The 22920-nt window shown below is 45.8% G+C and overlaps 1 protein-coding gene across 1 annotated transcript; it reads right to left on the bottom strand.

Annotated features, from left to right (window-relative positions):
- Positions 1-2059: 2059 nt before the first annotated feature.
- On the bottom strand, positions 2060-19155 carry nuak1b (NUAK family, SNF1-like kinase, 1b). The gene is made up of 7 exons (XM_040162969.2): positions 17919-19155; positions 13423-13543; positions 9455-9606; positions 8409-8474; positions 8181-8300; positions 6752-6884; positions 2060-6351 (listed from the first exon to the last, which is right to left on the bottom strand). Exons 1-7 carry the CDS (start codon positions 18201-18203, stop codon positions 5258-5260), a joined length of 1971 nt encoding a protein of 656 aa, XP_040018903.1. The 5' UTR covers positions 18204-19155; the 3' UTR covers positions 2060-5257.
- Positions 19156-22920: the final 3765 nt, after the last annotated feature.

The raw sequence follows: 22920 nt of genomic DNA, 5'->3' as shown, positions 1-22920 counted from the left end.
CTGCAGTTCACTGTCAGTGTGACAAAGGAAACATTGTTGTAGGAGGGATTTATATATAGACGACTTGAAGGCTACTTTTATAGCTCAGACAAGCTTATAAAGGCCAATTTCAGGCTTTTTTCAATTTCATAACTGTTTCAGCGTGTGATTGAGGAAACCAAATCCTACTGTGCACCAAGGCGTAGAAGAATCTCATGTTGTCTTCCTCCGAAGACTGCCGCTTGTGTCTGGCCAGCGAGCTGGGGTTCAGGACCAAAGCCCTGAAAGACTGCAGGGCTTCCAAACATCGACTCCCCCTCTGCAAAATGTGGATCAAATGAACCTAAAGTAGCAGCGGCAGCAACGTCCTCCCTCCACTATCAAATGAGTGTCCAAGTTTTAAAAACAGATACTCGTTTCTTCTCGAAGCCAGACGTGAAATATGTTCTCCGCTCCGTGTTGTCTGCTGTTTGTTTGACTCTGTCAGTGTTGTAATGACAAAAAATGACTTTTCTCCAGAGACTGATATACTTTTTAAATACTTTTTTAGTAAATACCAGAAGGTGTGCTGGGTCTAAAAAAAGAACACTATTCTTTGAAGATGTGAAATCAACACTTTTGTCACATAACTGCCTGAAGCATTCTTCGTCCAACACAACACATTTGTGTTGGGAAAAGTCAATGTAATAGGCAACAGGTCTTTCATTGTAATCCACACCCAGGACCTTTGCTTCACACCAGAGGACCACCGCAAACATTCCACGTGTGATCTATTTCCATGTGATAGCTTTCCTCTGGGTCATCTGCTGCCTGCTTTTCCATCCTCTTCATTTGATATGTTTTATGATGTCATTCACTTTGCTGTTGTTGAAATGTGTAGCACATTTTAAAATGCCATGCAGGACTGACTGGCCCCTCAAGACAAGCTGTGTCAACATCTCAAATATAAACTCCAAAATGTAAAAGTATCAAAATAAATTCCACAGAATCGCGGTCACATGGTTTCCATTTGTCCTACTGATTGGTTGTCTTACCTTAATTGGAGCCAGGGTAAAGAGAGGGAGGGGGGAAGAAAACTACAGAAAAAGCTAAGAATTCTGTTTTTTATTTTTATCCCCGAAGAGGATGTTTGACCCTGATAATGTCTCCACTGCTGCATGAACTTTTCTGCTGCGCAGCTCATTTGCTACTATTGTAGCAACAAAAGTGATTTCCTCGAGAACAAAGCGGTGGATCTCGGACAGCCAGTTCTCATAACCGATGGAACAGCAGGATGAGAACTGGGGCGCCCAAATGTGCGTAAATGAATGTGTATTCCCGCTAATAAGCTTGATATAGTTGTGTGTGATCTTACAAGCGTATTACTCGAATGATTTTGAAAGGTTCAAAAATTGATTTTGGGTGGAATATACTGTGTACATCTACGATTCAGGCTGTGTGGACGTTCTCCTCGGTGCTTCTGCAAAAGTTTAAAGTTCCAACAAATGTTTCCAAACTGTTATTTTACTGTAACAAGTTGACCTAAATATTCTGGCTTCATCCACTAATTACATTGATGTTGAAGATGCAAATAGAGACACCTTTGCTATATGGAGCACCACGGTTGACCTCCTTCCTGCCTTCAAGTAGGTTTTTGGGCCGCATATACTGGAAAAGAAAGTGGGACATGTCTCCAGTAGTAGTTTGTTTCTTCCTTGTCCCAACTGCAAGAAGACGAGCGTTAGATGAACTATTTGTAGTTCTGTCACACTGTGACCCCTGGGAATAATTTGTTTATCCAGTTCAACAACTGGATGAAACCGGAATTTTTAAAGCAGCCCTCGACCTCAGAAGACTTGACCTCTGTAAATAGATTAAAGGAACACCAGCAGTGTGCCGTCTTAGACTATTATGTGAATTGGATGAAGGTTGTTTGCAATTTAAATGTCAGATACTTCAGTATTAATCCCCACTGAGACCAATTTATACCTGTATGTATTGGCAGTTTCTTCGTCCTATTCAAGGGAATATCTTGATTGCATCTTTAATAAGCACATTTAAAATTCAAATGAAAACAAACAGCATGAAAAGAAAATATGTGTAACTTTCAAGATCCATTTATTTGAGTTGATTCAGTACTACAGCAACATTGTGTCGAGTAGAAATGCACCCGGATGGACTATTATGACATTTTATAGGATTCGAGGAGTCATTTCTTACTCTTAAAAATAACACGGCTGATCGCTGCTTTCACAATGAGATGAAACCACTCGATTTCGTACAAACAATTGTTGTTTTTGTGTGCAGTCGGCCCTGAACACAACACACAGTCTAAAGTAGGCCGAAGCATGAAAAGGGAGTATTTGGACAACAAAGGAAATGGCTTGATCACCAATAAATACAAGTATCAAAACACATTGATAATCATTTTCATTATCAAAAAAGAAAAAAAAAGGGTTCGTGAAAGATACCAAAGGCACACGACTTAATCCACCTTGGCAGTCCAGGATCACCAACAGACAAAAAGAACTGTGGCAATAGCCATCAATGGTAATGAGCCATAACAAAAATAATACTTAAATATCATAATAATACTAATTTATTATCATTGTCATAACAATATCCAGTCAAGTTTTCGTATGATTAGACTACTGCTAACTAACAGATATGCACCACGTATTTCCAGTTTGGCAGAGTTAAAGTTTCACCATCAGATTCCTTCCATTGCTTTATTTTCTTTTAGTCCTGATGCATTTTGGACCTTGCCAACTTTGGTAGAAGAGCAAATCCAATTTTCTTCGGGTCAGCCATCAAAACATGAATGACCATTCTGACCCTTTGCCAGTTCATCAAGTGTTTTTTGTAGGTTTTTCATGAACTACTTCTGAACTGAACTTCTTCCTCCTGCAGGTGTAGCAAAACAGTTGGAATCTGAGACTACACCAACTTCTGATCAGATCTGAAGTATTTTCTGCCATAACATAAAGCAATATAAAGTTTCTTATATTTTGGAAAATCAAAAACAGAAGCATAATGAAACAAAAATACTAACATAGTATAATTTTCTCACTGTAAATCCAGTTGACAATAAAATGCAATACAAAAAGGCAATAAAAATGCAATATAATACGCAACGGGGTCATTGGAATTAAGACCCAGGACCTTTGCTTCACACCAGAGGAACCCTGCATTCAACATGAGATGCGTTTCCTCTGCGATGTTTACTGCAGGTTCTTCCAACCACATCATTTGGTATTTTGGATGATGTCAGTCACCGTTCTCCCACTTTCTGCTGCGGAACGGAGCGTTAAACACTTTTGCCACGCAGGACACACAAATCGCACACTGACTGAAGACAATCAGTACAAACAGCATCTCAAATAAAAACTCCAAAAGAAAAAGCCAATGTGGGGATGATTTCATTCATTGATCGGGACTCCCGTTAGTCCCTAACCTAACCATTCCTCCCTCACGCCAAACCTTCAATACATTCTGGGTTTAAAAACTTCAACGTCAACTCTTTCTACTCACGTTCTTTACTTTCACTATTCCACTTTACAATTCCTTCAATAAATCGAACACCTCGACCTTTCCTGTGTTCTACAGGAAGGTCCTGTCTGACCTCCGAGCCTTTCCGAGCATCACTCCTTCACACACTCCTCTTCTCCCTTTAGCTATAAACCTCCACGTCTCTCTCTTACTCTCGAATGAAAACAACGGCTGGCTAGTTGTGCTCCGTTGACATAATGGACTAGTGTACACAGCTGGAGGGCTAAGCACGCACCGCAGATCCCACCTGTGCTGAGTCGGGCCGGGCCTGATACAGATCTCTAGCACCAACACGTCTCCAGCCTTTGTCTGAGGAATTCGCAGCGTCATCAGCAACCCGAACAAATCCTCTTATTTGGATGTTTTAAAGAGAGCTTCGGGTAAAATGTCGACAAGATTGAAAATAGGAAAACCACGTTGCGTGTCTTTGGTAAAAAAAAAAATTAAAAAAGAAAAGACAATGAAAGATTCTCAGGTAGTTTTATCAGGTAGCCCCGAAAAATGTGAAAACCTCCAAGGTTGAGTGAAGCGGGAACATTCCAGGACTGTGACATGGTGTCTGGCCCATCTCCCTTCACTAAATGCCCCACTAGGTGAGTCCCTCCAGACCTCCTGGTGCTGCCAGCAAATCTGTGCTCATCAAACCCACTAAACTGCTGACAAACCGAACTATGGGCTTAAACCCAGACAAAGAGCACGGAGGAGGTCTCTCTGAGGTCGTATCTGTGTGTGATTCTACATGTGGAAGGAGACGAGTCTGTTTGATCGCAACTGTCCCGGTTTGACCTTCGAACCCCCAAAGCAAGTAAAGCTAGTCGGCTGTGTGCTGAAGGCCCTGCGTCTCTCCACATTCACTTATATTCAATTATTCCAAAAAAAAAAAAAAGCACAACTGGTGACAGGTTGGCCTGGCTTTTCTCTCCACTTTAAGGAAATGACATAAATAATTCTTAATTATGAATCAAAAAAGGCACTTCCTACATATTCCCTGGTATAATACATATACATAGGACATACGCTTTTATGAAGGTATATTTGTCTACGTGTTTTACAAGCGCAGACACAGTTATATATGCTGAGTATATATATGTTTCTCACCAAGGAGTAACATCATTAAATATGTCAGATCCACTCAAAGAGTCCGAGACAAGGAGCTTTGAACTCTTCCAGTAACAGCCAGCGCCCACCAGTTTTGCACTTAAAACTAAAAAGCTACAAAAATATTAATAAATAATCAGCAATGTCAGTTTTTTTTTTTTTGGAACAAGACCCTGGTTTGTTTCTCTATTTTTTTTTTTAAAGGAAGTAAAGATCACAAAAGCGTGTGCTCTGTGTGAGTTTTAAGGTGCTTTTGTAAACTCAAACTCAAAATGGGTGGTGCACAAGGAGAGCCGACCAGCTTCTGGTGGCTGCGTTTGTGATTCTAACTTGCCTTCATGCTGAATATGTAAACATGTTGAACACAGCAAAGTCTACGGGCGGGCCAAGAAAGCAGACTGGGTGGCATTCTCCTGCGCCGCGAACGGAATCCCCTCCGGTCAGAGAGGTGCACGAGTGTGTGTATTTATGTGCAAAGAACATATCATTTCCCAACAAGATTTCAGCCCCATTTGGAAAACCACTACTTCCCAAAAGGTGTATCCCAGTAACACACTGGTCGTTAATGCCACCGATAAACATCACACACATGCGCACACGTACACAGTCATGGTCAATTCCGTCCGCGTCCTCCCTCTCCGCCGCCCATCTGCTAGGTGAGGTTGCCGCTGATGTCCAGGGCTTGCTGGTACACCTGAGTCATGTCCTCCAGGTCCCCCAGCAAGGAGAAGCTGCCATTGTCCCCCGGGGAGCCTTTCGTTTTGGGGCCGCGGCTGAACTTGGGTCCCTGGAGCGGCGGGGCCGCCTGGAAGCCCTGGAAGTTGGCGAGCTGCAGCAGGTTTTCCGCTGAGACACAGGCCCTGATGTTCGGGCGGAGGTGGGGGGTGGAGGGGTGCCACTCGGCCCCACTGATGGAGGTGGGCGACAGGGACAGGACGGAGCTGTCCTCCCCGACGATGCTGGAGGGCCGACTCTGACTGCGCGACAGACCGGAGTCGGTCGAGGGATGAGGCTCACCGAGGACACCGGCCACCGCTGCCGCCGACGGAGGCCCGCTGTAGGTGGAGTATTTGCCGTTTCGCTTCAAGATGCCCTTTCTACCCATCAATCTTCTGGGCGGGGAAGTGGCTAGCAGTGACATACTAGCACCCCCTAGGAGCTCGGAGGACTCGCTGCGCTCCGGGGAGGAGTAGTACCCAGATTCCCGCTGTTGGTTGTTCTTTAGGATGCCTTTCCTGGGCAGCGAGGGCACCATCTTCGCAGGCGAGCCTCCTCCCAGACTCAACTCCTCTTCCTCTTGAACTGGACTCGAGGCTTCCTCTGCACCTTCGGCCTGATTGGGCACCGCTGCCTGGCTCAGCTCCACTTCTTCCAGACTGGCAGACCGCTGCTCCCCGGCGACCCTGGTCTTCAAGATGCCCTTGGGTCTCTTCAGACCTGGCTTGTCCTCTGCTCCGCAGTGGGCCTCCCCGGCTTCGACATTTTCCTTCTTGGATTTTTTCGGCCTCTGGCGCAGCAGCTGCGGCAACGCGGCAGCCTTGGCTCCAGAACCACGTGGCTCAGTGCGGTTCTGCCAGTCGATGAAGCGGGCCAGCATGGGCGAGCCTCCGTGATCGCGTTGGGTCTCGCAGTCACACACACTGTTCTTCCAGCCCCAGTTCACCCACCAGTGGTTGGCTATGTCCTCCACCGTGGCCCGGCGCTCGGGGTTCACCATCAGCATCCAGCGGATCAGTCCCCGGGCGTCTAGAAGGGAACATTAGATGATGCATTCTATTATTCAATTTAGATTCGTTCAAAATGAAAGTGCTAACCAGAAGGCGAGTAGAATGACACGTTTGTAGCTTCTGAGAGATTATTCAGTTTCTTTATATTGTCTGGACAAAAGGTATCGTACTTAATGGATTGTGCAGATTCTACCACGTTAGCACATCGAGTGCAGTGATGCATATTTCATTTAGCAGTTAGGAGACTTGAGTATTTTCTGAAATTTCATTAGGAAAGGCTGTACAATATACAGACAGAAAGACAAGCGGCATGTTTTCAGTTCATAAAGCTGAGCTATAGTAGATTTTGAGAGGTATGTGTACAGGTTGATAGAGGAAAAAGAGGAACAGTAGAAAGATAAAACAGGTTCCTGCAGTACCCGAGGACTGAGTGGGCTCTTTGTAGTCGCCGTTGCTAATCTGGCGGATGAGGTTCTTGTGGTCTCCACCATCGAATGGCATTGTCCCGTAGACCAGGGTATACAGCAGCACCCCAAGAGCCCAGCTGTCCACCTGGGGATGACGACAAAATACATAGTTATAGTGGAATCCACTCACACATGGCACACAGAAGCCTCAGTGCTCCTCAAGCTTTGCAGATGTTATGGCGGATGCCAGTGCAATGTGCCTTTCTAAGTAAGCGGTTACGTAAGGCTTTGTGTCCGGGGCACGAGGAGGTGCAGAGCCACGTGGGAAGCGGTGGGAGTGGAGGAGGCTACTAATGAGTCCAGCAGAGACGTGATATCCTGGCCTCAGCGATGGCTCGCTGGAGACACGCTGCCATTCATCCGTCAGCACAAGAGCTTCCTCAGTGTGCGTATACGAGAGTGTGACAAAGAGTGAAATGTGATGCGTTGACTGTGGTTAAGGGAGGATGGGAAGTTCAGAGGAATGAGCGTCCGATGGCGGCAGCGGAAGTTATGAGTTGCAAGTCTAGGAAGAGGAAATCAGATAGGGCCGGTTAAGGAGCTAGTGTACTTCCTCTAAGGACCTGGACCCGCATCAAGAATGTCTCTGCCGGTCCATGCCCGAGGGCGAGACGGGCCCGCACTATTGTGTTCTTATTTTGATGCCTGTGTTTGCTGTAATTTGTGGCCTCACCCCAACCGGGGGTTCTGTCATTTTGATTGTAATCGAACTGCTGTAGTCTTTAGCACTCTGGAGCAAATTATAGTGAATTACGCTAAATTGAATGGTTGGACTAGAATATCTAAAAATGCAAGTTTTTTCCTGTTGTGTTGCTTTGTTTTATGTGACTGAAATGCAATTTTACAGACAACGCCTTTCAGAATGAGTCTGGAAGTGCCAGATAAGAAGCTTTGAGGAGAATTTTTCACTCTCTCGAACTATTTGAGTGCGAGCGTCTCTTTGAGGCTGTGGAAGCTCATTCCCATCCCATTAGGATGAAGAAAGTGAGGAAAAACTATCCTCCAGTTCCTCACATCAAAGGACCCAGACATTTAGGGAAGGGAAGTACATGGAAGGGATGCAGACAGTATCTGAGCTGACCCACTGAGGAGATGTAAGAGATGCCTCCCTTTGACTGGAGACTAATAGTAATCCCATCAAAGAAGCAAAGCCATTCCACCGCTTTGTGTACGGCCTACGTGACAATGATGATCACTCGTGAGATGATAAAAGCTATATAAGGTGAGCAATCTGGGAGGTTCAAGCTAAATTTAACAACCAGGGTGAACATTGATAGTGATGGATGAACACATAAGAGGAAATCCTGTAATAGAAATGAAGTCTACACACACACACACACAGCCAGAGTTTAAATCATTGTCATTGTTCACTGGCCCTCACCTCTGGGCCACGGTAAGGTCTCCCATTGACGATCTCTGGTGAAGCGTAGAGCGGACTGCCGCAGAAGGTTTGCAGCAACTTGTCCTTATGGTAGAGGTTGGACAGCCCAAAATCAGCGATCTGCCAAAACAAAGGTTTTGTCTGATTGTGCTGTAACCACGTGCTTGTTAATCCCTGCACAAAAAGATCATTTGGGGTTTTTGGTCACAGGTCAAAGGCCAGACGTACCTTAATATTACAGTTTTCATCCAGTAGCACATTTTCCAGTTTCAGATCCCTGTGCACCACTCCATTCTGAAGGACAAGGACCGCATTGGTCAATGCATTATTCATAAAAGATGGATCGGAGTCAGTCAACAGTCAACAAGCGATGATTTACTCATACGGAGCTAGTAGCTCTCGGGGGAAATCAAGGGAGGCTGTTGCTTTAGCACTCTTTAATTGGTCTTCCCCCCCTCTGGGGTCTTTGTGCTGACTTCTGCTGCGATTTTCTTTTCAAGTCGACTCACGTAAACATGAGCCTGTAATTACCACCCGGTATGAATGATGTTCTTACAAAATCTAGGGATTAAAAAACAACTACACTGTCAATGTTAATGGCTGGGTGTGAAGAAACAGAATTAACATGCGGTATGCAGACGGAAAGACAGAATCCAGACTCCACTACCACTATCACTGCGCTCTGCAGAGCATCTCCCATTGGCAGGGAGCTCATGTTCACTTGTTCCTGATTGGTGGATACAAAGGAGTAATTGTTTGTTTGCTTGTCGTGTCGGTGACTCACACCACGCCACCCGGGGGGAGGCTGTGCTTGGCGGTGATGAGTCACACTCACGGCTGTCTGGGATCTGACGATGGTGACATCATTCCTATCTCCAGCTGGGAGGAGGATGAACAGGGCGACAAGAGCGAAGCCCATTCGAACCCGCCTTTGCGATTTCGATGGGAGTTAGTGATGTGTGGCCAAAGCTCGGGGGGGGGCCTCTGGGGAAAAGTTTCGGGGGGTATCTCGGGACATCCATTCGAGTGCCAACAGATGAGGACCGAATGATGCAGGGTCTGTTTGGCTCCCTGTAATCGGAGTGTATGCCTGAATTTAAGTGGCCTGTATTCCTTCTTCATTCCAAAACAGATGACTCTCGTACACCAGGGCCAAGAAAAGCATCGTGTGTAGGGCCTGCAGATAACTAACCGGTTATGGAAGTGCACGGTCGGTGTTACAATAAACATGCAGCAGAGAACAGAAAACAAAGTCACCGGATGGGTTTTCTCACCTTGTGGCAGTGGTGCACGGCGGAGACTATCTGTCTGAAGAAGTGTCGCGTCTCCCGCTCGCTCAGGCGCCGCCGCTCGCTGATGTAGTCGTACAGCTCGCCCTTGCTCGCATACTCCATCACTATCACGATCTTGTCCTTGTTCTCGAACACTGAGAAGTGACGGAAACAATCGGAGTCCGTTTATATCAACTGTTAGACGGCAAAACAGGTGCGATGTTCATTTTACAATTGCTGCGTAAAAAGCGGATCGAACCGGTTCTTCCCCCGTTTGGTTTTTGAGCCGACATCCAAATTCCAAAAGAGAACATCACATCTCTGCATTTCTCCCGGGGTTACATCACCCAAACTCCACCTAGTGTGTCTGGCTCCTTCACCACATAGCAAGGAGGGGCTGTTAACTCGATCAAGCCCACTCCTCAGAGACCAGAGCAGTGAAAACAGGGACCCATTGAAGGAGAGAAAGGCTTCCCTCTGCAGATAGCGGGGGCACTACAGTCCAGCTATGCCCTCCGCGCGTCACGCTTCAGCTTCGTGCCTTGTCAATACACTTCACAACACACTCCCACATTCTTAGACCGCCATAGCGTGTGTCCGTATCACATACATTATAGCGCCACGCTTTATTGTGGCAACACGGCGCGACTTTCTTTTCTCACGGCCGGCTTAAAAGAAAAAGAACGAACGCGTTGCTCTATGGTGAGAATGGAGGGAGTTTGAGGGTGTTTTTCTGTGTGTGAATCACAATGAACGCCGGGCTGAATTCATGCAACTCATCTTTGCATCTCAAAGTTAAAGTACAACATAATTGAAATAAATGGGAGCAGCACTTGAGTTAAAATGGTGCCTCGTGGCACATCTAGTGACCGGAGACAGTAACGTTAATACAGCTGTATTACTGTAATACCCTCCCGTCCCACTGTAGTCACCGAAGGTCATAGCCGTCTGGGGTATAATTTGAACTTGGCAGCGTACGTCCCTCCCGACGCCTTGGCACGAAGGAGGCGAAAAATGGTCAGGCAGGGAGAGGAGGGCGGGGGGAAAGGCCGAGGGAATGCCGAGCAGATGACAAGCACACGGTCGCTCAAGTTGCTCCGTATTGTGCGGCTTGATTTTCCCACACAGCGGGGTCACCAGGGGTGAGGGCCTCTGCTTTCTGCACCCTTGAGTGAGCACCTTCATAGTTTGTCACACTACTCCCTCCCACCCACCTCCCTCCTCCAAATCCCAGGGTTCTTTTAAAGATATAATCCTCTACAAAAACACACAGTTGCTGAGTGATGGTAATGCTCTGTGATTGTGACTGTCTGGCTGCTTGGGGAGTAACAGACGGCATGTGTAAGCCAATCACCTGGCGGGGGAGTGGGGGGGGTATGCGGAGCAGAACCAGCGCCCTCGCTGATGGACAGAGCGGTGACCTGGACTGACATTTGTGGTGATCCGCCTTGGGGTCGCGCTCAGAGAGTCGATCCTCCGCTTGCGCTCGCTTTTACCTTTGACCCCTGTTGTTGAGGTAATTACCTGGCTTACATAACTTGGGTCTGTTACAGGCCGCTGGGCGCGCCGGCTGCCTCTGCAGCCTCGCTGTCGCTCGCCAGGCTTTGTTCGCAGGTCGAGCCCTCAGGTCGGACTTATTAGCACCTATAGTCCTGTTGCCCTCACTGATGATAGACGATGATGCAAGCTTGCAAAAGGGGTGTTCTGAGAAATGTTCTGTTGATGCACACAATGAATAAATACATTTTTTGATTCAGGTGTTGACATTGACTTAACTTAGCTGAATTTAAACGCCATGACAAAAGATCTTCAGAGTTTAAATGACTATCTGGGCTTATGTTGTCTTTAAGGAATGCAGTATGATTTATGTAATAAAACTTCCCTCACAACGTGTGTCTGTTCCCTTCTCGTCCTTAAAGGTTTCGGAACAGAGGATGTCGCATGTGTACAGACTGTAAAGCCCTCTGAGGCAAGTTTGTAATTTGCGATTTTGGGCTATACAAAATTAAAAAATGAATTAAATTGAAAGGAATAGATATTTTAAGAAATACACTTTGTTGCTTTCCGGCTGAGGGCTCAATGAGGAGATCAAACCACTTGTTTCTGTATGGCTACATGAATTGTTTGGCTTATTAATACAAGAGGGAACAGATAAATATTTTTTTTTGGGGGGGGGGAAATCCATACTAGCCGTGCTATCAAATCAGTGTACATGAGAGTAGTATTGATCGTCTCTCTTAACTAATCAGTCTTAGTTAGTTAGTTAGCTACGACACGCATGGAGGTGTTACCAACATCTTTACTAGCATGTAGTTGGTGTATCTCTGCATTTACAGCATTCTGTGGTTTTGATCGTTTCTTTTAAATCGTGCGCTTTGGGGCACCGAGCCTGAGGAGCGAATAGCAATGTCTGCTTTTAAATGCTCGGCACGGCATGCTGATGGATGCGGAATGGGAGGGAGCGGTAAAAATCAATCTGCACAAACACATCTGGTTCAGCTTTGCTTCACACACGGCAGTTAGCCGGGGCTGTCCAAGAGGGTGTTGCCGGATACACAGATCGCGGGGCCTCCTATACATCTCCAAAGCAGGGCTGGGTGGAGGCCAGGCCACAACAGTAAACCGTGGGTTTAAAGAGAAACTGGCCGGGTTTGTTGGTGGAGTGGGCCGCTGATGAAGGAGGGCAGCACACATTTGGAGTTTATCGAAATGAGGTGTTCTAATAATTATTCTAATACAAAACACATACAACTTGTCTGCGGTTCGCCCCTCCAGCTGACTGCTGGCACGTTCCCATGACAAATAGCTATGTTTGTTGCCTATTGGCTTAGCAATAACGACCTGGGGAGTTTGACACCGAACAAAGGACAGTTGGAAAGGCAGTTTGGGCAGTGGCACACAACCGGCCGCCATTGTGCCAGGGCAGCTACCCTGAAAAGGCCATTGAAACCACTGCCTTGTTGACACAGGCATAAAAATAGTCACAAATCACATGAAACCGACTCACGCCAAAGCGCCTTGTGACTGTAATTGCCTGCCCATAGACCCAGACTACATTATCAGAGATGATTAATTGCATGCAATATGGTGAAGGAATTCAATGGGAATTGTTCAACCTTTACACACACCATTAATCCCAATCTATGTTTTCTTCCAGCAGAGTTAAGGTCATTCAAAGGTGCTCATACATAAAGAAGGAGCTGTTTCAGCCTGACTTGAAGGCTTTGATATTAAGAGAGTTGCTTCCTGGGGTAGATATATGCTGATGTTGGCCTTTCCTCCCTCTGCATAGCACCGTCAGACAGGGTGCATGTCTGGGTGACTGAGGTCAACTCTGTATCTGCCTTCAGTGTTACCCCAACCATTATATTGGTAAACCTAGGGACCACGCTGCACATGACACACACACACACAACCACACAGGCCAATGCATAAACAAAATTATTCAAAGACATATGCAAACACATATGTGCAAGCACACACCCACACACATAGAAATGTACAGTCTGGTTCCCAGCTGCAGTTGTCTCTTAAGTGCCAGCAGATGTCTGGCCCTGAGATCAAGACCAGAGAAGACAAGAGATGAGACCTCTTAGATGTGGTAGAGGCAATCCCTTAAAATACCACCACTCTTACACACACATTTTCCACGCATACACGTGCGCACACAGACACACACGCACTCACTCAAGAGGGATCCAGGCGCACGCTGTGAAAGCCATCCAGCCGCTTACTGGCCAAGGCAGCTAGACAGAGCAGATGAGATGAATAACATCCCAGAGCTGTAGTCCAGGTCTTATTATGACATCTGCACATCATAACACGACAATCCTGCAGCTCGGCCACAAGTGCTGAATGAGGTGAGGGAGGGATGGGGGGGTTGGAGTGTGTGTCTCTCTTTATGTGCGTTCAAGGCAAACGGGACAGTATGATTGGTCGTGTGTCTCTGCTGGTCTGCAGCGAACCCTCACCTTCATATATAGAGATGATGTGTGGGTGGCGGAGGGATGACATGATCTCAATCTCTCGGCGTATGTGAACCATGTCCTGCTCGTCCTTGATCTTCTCCTTGCGAATGGACTTGATAGCAACCTGGACACAGGGGACAGGGGACAGAGGACGATCAGTTGACTGATAGCGTAACAGAGCTCTGGTGCCACACAATTCAGTTTTTGTCCACTTAAACTGATTACATAACTCTATTGGTGTAATTTAGAGCGAAATGAGACTGAAGCCCATTTATATCACATTATCTTATCAGTGCTCTCTACAAATGTACGACTGACACAGAGTACACGCTGCACACCATGTGTGTCTCAGTAAAAACATGTGAGCCAACTCATCTGAAACTACGTACTGTACTGCTGCATATCTTTCCACAACACATTTGCTCAACCTCATTTATCCGCCCCCACTCGGTGGGTGCTGTACGCCCAGCATAATGACCTATGACCCCGTCTCCAGGCCTCGCTGGTATGGCAGCCAGATGAATCAGACATGGTAGGAGGCGCCATCTTAAACTCACACTCACAAACTGTGTCATTTACTTCAGTATGAAAACAACCGTAGACGGGTTTGCCATAATGGAGGCTTTCTTTGTCCTCTTTGGCGGTCTGGGCTTCAGCCTCTGATCCGGACCCGCTGCCCATCTCTAACGGAGAGATCCGAGGTTGTATTGAAACGTGTGGTTTTCCACACCAACTTTCTTCTCTGAGGGACACAGCTGCGAACAAGTATCATACCAAAGAGATAAGCCAGGCGTTAAATGTTCTGGGTCCCTGCAGGAAGGCTGGAAGGCACGGAGGCCAAGAGGGCACCTCCATAAATCATCAGACGTCAGTATTAACCTACATTGCCGTGTTTCCTCCCCCCTCAAAACGTCCTTGAGAAGACGAGACGTCACCACCCGGCTTCTTATTTTTTTGTCACCCTGAACAACAGCTATCGGCCTACTTTTGAAAGAGCCTTCAAATTGGCCAGCTGCAATTTCATGGAGGAATCGAGAGAATGCGCAGGCGTTGAGGAAGTGATTCAGGTCACTTGACTCGCCAGCGTACATTTCAAGTTCAACAGTCGACAACCACACTTGATTTGACGGTTCTTCGCTGTCATGGCGATACTGCCGGTGTAATGCATTCAAACCAAAGGCCTATTTACTCCTTAAATGAGAGGTTAAGGGCCTTTTTCCAACGAAACCAATCGAGAGTACACAGTCTAGCACATGTCACTATAATTGCAGCCTAAACATTCTGGATGGAGTTCTGACTTTGCTTTGATTCGGCCTCTGTAGAGTCTGTTAGCGCTGAATTCTGTTAGTTTAAACTTTTGTCCTCCCCTTAGCGAAGCGGTGGTATTCTGAGGAGCCCAGCTTTATTCCATTCATCAGAAACCACATGCAGTAGTGAGTGCCAAGCTAATTACCGTGTACATCAATAAAAATAACCCCAAACCGGAATGGTTCCCTTCCAGAGCATGCCTTGATTACATAGAATTTAAAGAAATGATACCATAGTAAACAAGACGGGGTCCAGGGGTCCACATGCACTTAATTGAGAAAAGTTGTTTGTGTCTTAACACCGATGTTTATCTTTACCTCATCAGATTCATCAACATTTTATCACTGATTCCCAAAAGGTAAGTAACATTTTTGAGCTTTGTGTTTAACGGTGAGGTCCTTCCTGGATTTAATGTAGGAATTAATTCAGGAATTCACTAATTTCGGCAACAACTGGGAAATGACCTCCTAAAGTAAAGGAAACGTCCTCTGTAAAAACTGCTGCTTAAAAACCCCAACGTGAGTTTTTTCTTTTTTTCCAAAAAAGGATAGTAATCAATCTTTAACAGCTGTGATCTTGGTTCCGCATTGCACGTCAAAGTCCTGGACGGAGCCAGCTCTCCCACATTGGGCTTGAGAGAAAGCCATGCATCTCCTCATGTTCCCCTGGCCCGACCCCGACGTGGATCGTTACACAGGACTTTAGATCAGCCACTTGCCAGCTGGCCGACACAGCTACGCTTGTCCTTAAGTGGATCCCTATTACTGTCAGTCACGGTAAACAGGCGCCGCGCTGCTGCCCACGCCGGCCCCTGCCAGGTAGGGGGGCGGGGCCTCGCCGTCTACAACAGAGCTGTTTGAAGTGAAGGTCCACGCTTCGCTTCAGTAGAGCCTGACATCTTCCTGCGCTTTCTCAGGCCATTAAAATAGATGAAGTATTCATCACAAGCTCACCCTTCTCTGCGTTCTCTAAAGATCACGATCATCCGTTGTGTTCAGAGTATGTGTGTGTGTGTGTGTGTGTGTGTGTGTGTGTGTGTGTGCGTGTGTGTGTGTGAGTCAGACACTGGAGGGGAGTTGGGGGAGACAGAGAGTGAGTGGGAGGGGGAGGCTCGTCACTTTTCCAGAGAACTATATTTTCAAACACATATAGCAGAGGAATGTCAGTGACCCCCCCCCCCACACACACACACACACACACACACACACACACGCGCGCGCGGTGCGTACCTCTGCGGTGAATCCATTTTTGGGAAATTTAAACTCGTACTAATATAACTCTCAAACCCTTTTAACTGAGTCTGTCCCTGTCGTGTTATGGTGCTGAGCTTCCATGTGTCTCTGTCCTCCCCCCCCCCTCCGTCCCCTTTTGTCCGTGATGGATCCCCTCATACAGGATATTAACCTTCTCCTTCAATCTCATTTCCTGCAGTGGATCTCCTCCCGTGTGTCACGGACCACCACAGGCCACAACCGTGTTACTACAGCCACCGAGGTGTGTCCTCTTCTCCACAAACGTGACACACGTCTCCCAGAGCGTCGATGACCACTCGGGCCCCCCCCCAAAGCCCTCACTGGGAAGGCTTGCGCACACGTCCCGCTTCTCCACTATGATCCCTGTGATCGATTGCACTCCTCCGTGCGCTGAGCCGCCGAGCACTACGACATGTGGCGCTGCAGATTAAAGCACGCGGTCACTCACTTCCACTTTCGCTGACGCGGTGAATGAGCCCACGTCTAATCAATCCCTCCCGAGTGGCTTCGGCTTACTACACACATGCGGATACAAACGGTCACGCAGAGAACGTTCTGCGCGCTTGGTTCTCTTCTCGCCGGTCCCGTCGGGTTCGAGGAACGAACCAGGAAAAGGTAACGGGGTGATTGCATTACCACAGGGGCTGTATCTGGCGCACGGACACCAGGGGCTTGGGTCAGAGGTCAAGTCAACTCGAAGCGGCGCGGGGACAGACGCGCGTGGCCGCTGAGGCGACCGTCACGCTCCGTCTGTTTTTTTGCTGGGGCTCCATGTGCAGAGGTTTGATTCTCACAGGACTGAGATATACACTCCCACGTGAAACGCGGGGAAGGGGGGGGTCCTATGCTTTACTGAGATACCATTTAAAGGCTAAATGCTACGTTTGGGGACCTGCAGCAGATTACAGGGGAGTGGAAGGCATTGACTTTTAGTTATTTATATAGTGGCAGGTGTTTCTATTATATTGCAGTCAGGCTAAGTGACTGAAACAGCTGTCTGTGTGATGCAATGCAGATCAATAGCACCACAAACTACAGCTGCCAAAATAACCATTCAATACCTCTCTTGGCCACTACAACACCCATGAAGGGAAGTTTGTCATCATATTTCCTTTCATATAGAAAATAGTACCAAAACCATGCTGGTACCATAAAGAAGCTGAGAGTGGCTGTCAGGTAAAGTTTAAACTATATATACACAATAATGTATTTTATCCTCTCAGTCAAATAGCAAATAAACACATTGTGCAAGTTAAATACTTCCCATCAGAGCTGCTGCCATGGCAATAATAAACAGGAAAAAATAGAGAAGAGAGGACGAGGGCCGAAGGGTTTACGGCTCCCTTGTCAAGCAGGAGCCATGAAACCATGGAGGGAACATAGTTGACCTATGGCTTTCTCCCTGGCCTTCTCAGCTCATGGAAAGCACCTCACCTTCTGCCAGAGCGGGCACGGGGGGGGGTCACACGGGGCCACACGGGGGAAATAAACTTGCCTACAAGTATGTTATATAGCAGAAACTGAAAGTGTTGGACCGACTCATGCAAACACACCCTCACAGCAAAATACAAAACCGAAAGGATGTGTCATGAACACTGCACATTGGACCGACTGCGTGTCCCTGGAGGACTGTTCATGATGTTTACTGGACCACTGAGTCGCATCAGTCAGTCAGTAGCCGGGTTTGCACTCAGGCATCCGGTCGTGAGGCCCCCGCGTCGGACATGGCGTGTGCAGCCACAGCTCCGCGGACCCCAGGGCCCTTTTGAGCATAAGGGGAATTCCCAGTGGGGAGGGGGATGGGGGGGGGGGGGGGGGGGCGAGCAAAGTGGGGGTTTTTGCAGCAGCAGCAGCAGCAGCTACAGCATGCACACAACAAGCGCCTGGCCGGGCTAAAAGCATGACGACAGATGCTCTCAACCCCCTGCTGAGACTCACCTCTCTGCCGGAGCGGCGCTCGATGGCCTTCTTGACCTTGCCGTAGGTGCCTCTTCCCAGCGTCTCCAGCAGCTCGTAGCGGTGTTTCAAATTGTGCTTGTGGTGGTGTTTCTTCACGCCCGAGCCCCTCCGTCCATCGCCGCTTGCCGGGGTCTCTTCGACCGAGCTGCCGGCAGGGAGGGATGGAGCCGGGGGAGGCGGGGAGAGGTCACCTCTCGCCGGTATTGCCGCTGAGGTTTGGCCCTTCTGGGCCCCCCGGAGGGGCGATAAATAAGCGGTTTCCATCTCACTAGGGAAGTGTTTTAAACAACCTTCCCACTGTTAAATATGTCAAACTACCTAGCTAAAGTAAGATGCTAATGTAATACTTAAAAGGTCTAATAGTAATAATAAATAAATAAATTATAAGGAATAACGTGTAGCCTACTATTACATGTGGAAAGTGACATTTCCAGATTGTCTCGCTTGATCGATTGGCTTTGATCAAAGTGAACAGGAATGTTCTTCCTCCTACCTGTTCATGGTATTATCCTACTTAGTCTACTAAATGAATCATCCACTCTAAACTAACATCATTGGTACATAATTAGCCGATACATAGTCCTGTATCACAGGATAACAATTAATTATAGTGCTAATATGTAATAAAATATGTCTTCAGATTTCGACAGTGGGCAACATGCCGGAATCTGACAACACGTTGGATTCAAATATGAAATAATATATTTATATATATATATGTATATTGGCTATAATGGTTGTGAAAGCTCTCTCCCAATGAATCAATTGGTGTGATCTAGCTGTGTGTAACTCCTGCCTCGTTCACCTCGTCTGTGGTCCTAAACGCTGCCGACATCACCGACTCACATCGGAAAGGCGAGAAAGCTGCGACGAAACCGGCGTTTTGGATGAAGATGACCCTCATGTTGCCCCACGGCGCGGGTACGGCTCCTCATTCATCGGGGCTCTGTCTGTTGTGCGGCTGCGTGCTCCGTGCGGTAGTCGGCGGCGGTAGAGGTGCGCAGGGATCGGACACTATCTCGGGCTGAGACGCTTTGGGGATCGCCATGGTCGCTCCGCTGCGCCCCTGCCGCTGCTGCTGCTTCGTGTTTGGTCTTCGTGTGGCTTTCTTCTCGTTTCTCCCCCTTTTCTCTCTCTCTGTCCTCAACGTGAGAAGCTGTGAATAAGACTTGCGGGAGGATCCGAGACCGGGGGCGGGGTTTTACGCAGACCTCCTCCTCCTCCTCCTCCTCCTCCTTCCCTCTTTGTGCGCTGGTCCCATCTTCTTTGACATGACGTGTATCATGCGTCTTCACTGTATTTTACCCGTAGTCATTCCTCTTTATTAATCTCTAATTAACACAGATCCATTGATCAAATCAAATGGAATGATTTATAGCTATTTCTTTTTTACAGGCAACCTCCAAGAGACACATTCCCATCCGCACAAGGAATAGTTTCACTCATTTCCTGCTTTGTTTCTGAGAGCAGGAGGCGACCTTCATAGTCCGCTATGCCGTAGTGGAAGTGCGCTGAATGTGCGTTATTTCTAATGGCCAGTAGGGGCGCGACTCTTTGACTGTTCTCCATTGCCTTCATAGACAATGTAAATATGAGGGCATGGCCTCAATAGATGTATTTACAGCTCCGGTACAGCATTAAGTAAAGAAAGAAATTCAACAAATTGTCTATTTTTTGGTGTGTTTTGTTTTTTCTTCAGTTCAAATCAGGATCTTCCGTTTGAATTGTGAAAGGTTTTGGCATTTACTGGATTGTAACTGGCTGAACTTCAGAAAACAAAAATCTGCTTCGTGTCCCAAACAACAGCTGCTGCATAACGCTTCAAAAACTGTTTGCCTGCAGTTTTGTCAATTTGATCGGAGGAAAACTCAAAGCACTGTGAAACAAAATGATAAATGATCTGAGATACTCTTAGGTATGTAATGTTACACTAAACTGTTCTTCTCAATATAATAACTAACAGACCATCATATGTTGGCTCTGAGGGCCTTTGTAATGGTCTTACACTTCCCCTGAGTTTTATACACAGTCATCGTGCCAAATGAATTCCTATTTGCATCTGGTTTCCATACTGAGAGCGAAAGGAGACGGATCTCAGAAGAGATTATCTAATTAATCCCATTTTGAGTTTTTTTATTCACTCAGCAGCCCACTGTAAACACACAATCAGTTTGTTACCTGAACAAACAAAATGTCTTTAACTAGAGACAAATCTCTGGTTTAATAACTGGCGATTCACGTTCGCCCAAGATGAAGATGTATTCTGATACTTATTTAACCTTTCGCTACCTTTGGGGACATTTCAGATTTTAAGGCAGGTGAAAATATATTATTCTGAGTAATATGATTTGTTTGTTGGATTTCAATATCCTGTAATAAATTGGACTAATGTGATTTACTTTGGGCAAAACAGAAACATGAAAATCTAGTTTATTGTCAGTATTATTTAATTTTAAATGACTGTAAATATTTCATGTATATCCTTTCATTCTTTCTATAATCAACAGGCACCTTCTTACTTTCAAGCTCTTGTATTCCAGCTCTTATTACAGAGGGGGAGTCGAGGCTCGAGTCTCTCCCTTTCTGATTAAGGACGGAGTGGGTTTTCCCCTCCGGTCCGGAGGATGGCTCGTATACCGTTTGTTGTCATTAAACAGGGTAAGCAGAGTGTCCACTTATAGCAACACATGACTCTGGGATTAGTGTGTGATCGGATTCCTGCCTCGGCCTCGTTTGCACCCGGCAGCAGACTCCAGGGTCGCCGCTGCCCTCTTGTGTTGGATGCAGAGTCACATCAACGAGGAGAAGAAGAAGAAGGTGCTCATGAAACTAGTGTATTTTATTCTAGGCAGCAACCGTGGAAACAGGTCAAATGTTAATGTGCTGACACTTGCCACAGTGACTTTTTTTTTAAATCATGGAAAGAATTTAAATTGGTTTCTCTCTATGCTAAACAATTACGTTACTCTAACGCTATGTTATTGTGTTGGGTTAATATCGTTTTGTAGAGTTGAAATCGATATGAAGGGTTTAATCACTTTCAACTAGATTTAGTTAAGTTAGTTGAACTTCATTTAATTGAGTTCAAATTAAATACATTTAACAAATGAATTCACATTAACTTAACTCAATAGAATTGAGTTGGCCGAACATAACTTCTCAGTGCTAAAAGAAAGCCATTCAATCAAATGGAAATCCTTTCCATGTTTTATTAAGTTAAGTCAAAGAATAAATATTAAGTGCAAAAAATGACAATAACACAAATAAAGAAACCTTGTATTATGTGGTTGAGGCAAATTTATTCACAGGTCATTCAAGCTGACACTTTTATCCAAAGCGACTTACATTTACATTACATGTCATTAAAGTTGATGCATTTGCATTACATTAAATTAGATGGTTTACATGTTCAAGGTATGGTGAGCAGTTAGGGGTTGGGTGTCTTTCTCAAGTACACTTCCCAGCGCACCCTCTCTACTCCATGCGCCACGGTCACCTGTTATGTATCCCCCAAAACATTACAATGAACACCACAGGTGTTAAAACATGAACGGACTAACATCCCATCACAGTATTGAATATTTCATTTGCATAAGATGAGGATGCAGATATTTTGTTTACCTTTCTGTGTGACGAACACTCATAAAAATGCACTTGACTTCAGGAATTTTGTCTTCTCTCCGTATCTAAATGGGGCTTGTTCTCTTGATGATTACCGGGATGTCGTGCAGAAATGCAAATGCAGAGTGCACCTCCACATCCCCTCAGCCAAACAAAACCAACACAAACATTAAAACAAGAATGTGATGAGCGGAGACCGACTAAAGTAAATGTAACAACCAGCCAATATCATTTTTTTGAGTGCACAGGCGCACCATTTTAAAGCACCTACATAAAAATGCTTTTGGGGAACAGCTGTAAATCATCCAAACTGCTCTGCCATACAGACCGTATCAGTGTTTTTGCATGTTCTACTACTTTCTTTGCAAGCCCGTTACAATCAGACTTGACAGGCTTGACAGCTGAGCGTTTTCCAAAGCATACCATTAAAAAAAATAAAACCTTGGATTTTTAAAACCAATTTTATGTCAGAGTAAAAACTGCTTGCAGACATTTGAAAGATATATATATATATATGCATATTTTATTACATAAAATTGTAAAATAATGATGTTAGGTAATAACTTCTTGTAAAATTATCAAAAAGCTCCAGAACAGCTCATAAATGGACCTTGACTTCATCAGCTGCTTGTTGCAAGATCAAGAGAAACCCTTAAATCAACATTTCTAACTCAACATCTGCTCAGAAAAACTTAAATCTGGATTTCTGTGAAGATTGGCTGAAGTCCAACCGGTGAAGAAGACTGTGAGATTTAATCAGGAGGGAGAGAGAATAGCTTCCTAATGGACACAAATAATAATAAATATTTAACAGCATTTAACATGCTCATGGGTTATGAAATGATCATTACCATAATGACCATCAGACATATGCCTTCTGTATTATTGATATCAACTTTGAAATTGTACAAACAAGAAACAAGAATTTCTCATGTTTAATTTATCATTCACTCTTGAATGTCATTTTTAAACATGAATCAATGCGTGCGTATTGATTTTAAGATTCTATTGGCACAAGCGTCGTTGTGTAATGTCTCAATATGTTGAATATATTCAGTTAATAAAAACATCTTTTGGAAGAACACAATTTGGAAGACCGTTGGGACATAAAGTTTGTGATTTAACATCTTTGTACGTCTGTCAAAAGAAGTTTCAGAATAGATTATGTAAAAAAGCTCTAAAAATTAGAGTGAAGCTGCAGGATCAAACATATATAAAGTGTATGTAGCGGTGCGGAGGTGCCACCCTTTTGGCAATTAACACCAGGTGGCTGCAATTAGGTGGGCCGGTTTAAAGGTGGCACGCCTCCGCCTCTCTTCTGTGAGGTGCGTCATTTCCGGGCGACTAGACGCGTGCGGCT

This window comes from Gasterosteus aculeatus, chromosome X, assembly GCF_964276395.1.
Source record: "Gasterosteus aculeatus chromosome X, fGasAcu3.hap1.1, whole genome shotgun sequence".
Lineage (NCBI taxonomy): Eukaryota > Metazoa > Chordata > Actinopteri > Perciformes > Gasterosteidae > Gasterosteus > Gasterosteus aculeatus.
This window is presented reverse-complemented; position numbering and strand designations above follow the sequence as displayed.

Excerpts from the sequence above, each read along its gene's own strand:
- nuak1b (XM_040162969.2), bottom strand. The coding sequence starts at position 18,203 with ATGGAAACCGCTTATTTATCGCCCCTCCGGGGGGCCCAGAAGGGCCAA. Across the intron at positions 8,301-8,408 it reads ATGAAAACTGTAATATTAAG|ATCGCTGATTTTGGGCTGTC; the intron begins GTACGTCTGGCC and ends TTGTTTTGGCAG. Across the intron at positions 6,352-6,751 it reads AGAGCCCACTCAGTCCTCGG|ACGCCCGGGGACTGATCCGC; the intron begins GTACTGCAGGAA and ends GTTCCCTTCTAG.